Source organism: Cystoisospora suis (assembly GCF_002600585.1).
Source record: "Cystoisospora suis strain Wien I chromosome Unknown contig_3619, whole genome shotgun sequence".
Taxonomy (NCBI): Eukaryota; Apicomplexa; class Conoidasida; order Eucoccidiorida; family Sarcocystidae; genus Cystoisospora; species Cystoisospora suis.
The window spans coordinates 3,114-3,825 of record NW_027156414.1 but is presented as its reverse complement, the minus strand read 5'-3'; the positions used below and the strand labels follow the sequence as shown (position 1 = coordinate 3,825).

Genomic DNA, 712 nt, shown 5'->3' with positions numbered 1-712 from the left:
CCCCTTGGTCACCCCCCTCCCCCCCTTGCTCGTGTTGTTTAATCATACCTGTTGTGCTTGTTGTCGCTGAGAAAGGCTGGCATAAGAGCCCTCCTCCTACGCCAGGTCCTACACCTGGTAAGTGAGAGCTCCGACTATCTCCTGAGGAAGAAGCAGAAGAAGGACTTGACCATTCCATGGAAAGAGAATTGGGCGAGGAATCAGACCCCATGACTGTATTCTTCTTGGAATGAAGATGGGCTTTGTATTTCTCTCCATTTCTTTCATCTTCTTCAGTCTCTAAGATCATCTGATGGTCTTCGTCATGCGGTTGTAGCCGAGAAGTAGGAGGGTTACACCCGAGCTCAGATGGGATGACTGCATGCCTACCCTTTATAAGACGATCAGATGAAAGAGCTGAAGCAACACATGAACTTTCTCCTTCTTCTACATCGTTGTTGTGTCGCCTCCCTGTGATCGAATAGGGGATCATACATCTTCTTCTTCTTTCTTGCATTCTTGCCTTTCTTTGAAGATGATATTCAGCCTGTTTCTCAAGACTTTGAGATACGAAATCAAGTAAAAACGCATGCAAAGAACACGTCAAAAGCATCCCGCCCGGTCCTCCTCGGTAAGTCCTTGAGGGGGAAGGGGCTGCTGGATCGCCCCCCTCATGTCGCGATGAAGAGAGGAAGCCTTTGCTTCCTTGACTAAGTGAAGAAGAAGAAGAAGA

General features: G+C 48.0%; 1 protein-coding gene across 1 annotated transcript; it reads right to left on the bottom strand.

The window, feature by feature from the left end:
• Window positions 1-113: 113 nt before the first annotated feature.
• Window positions 114-678, bottom strand: CSUI_007020 (uncharacterized protein; the record flags this gene model as incomplete). Its single annotated transcript, XM_068067170.1, has 1 exon — window positions 114-678. A coding segment is annotated over exon 1 (477 nt), but the record flags the coding sequence as incomplete, so codon positions are not given.
• Between the last annotated feature and the right edge of the window lie 34 nt (window positions 679-712).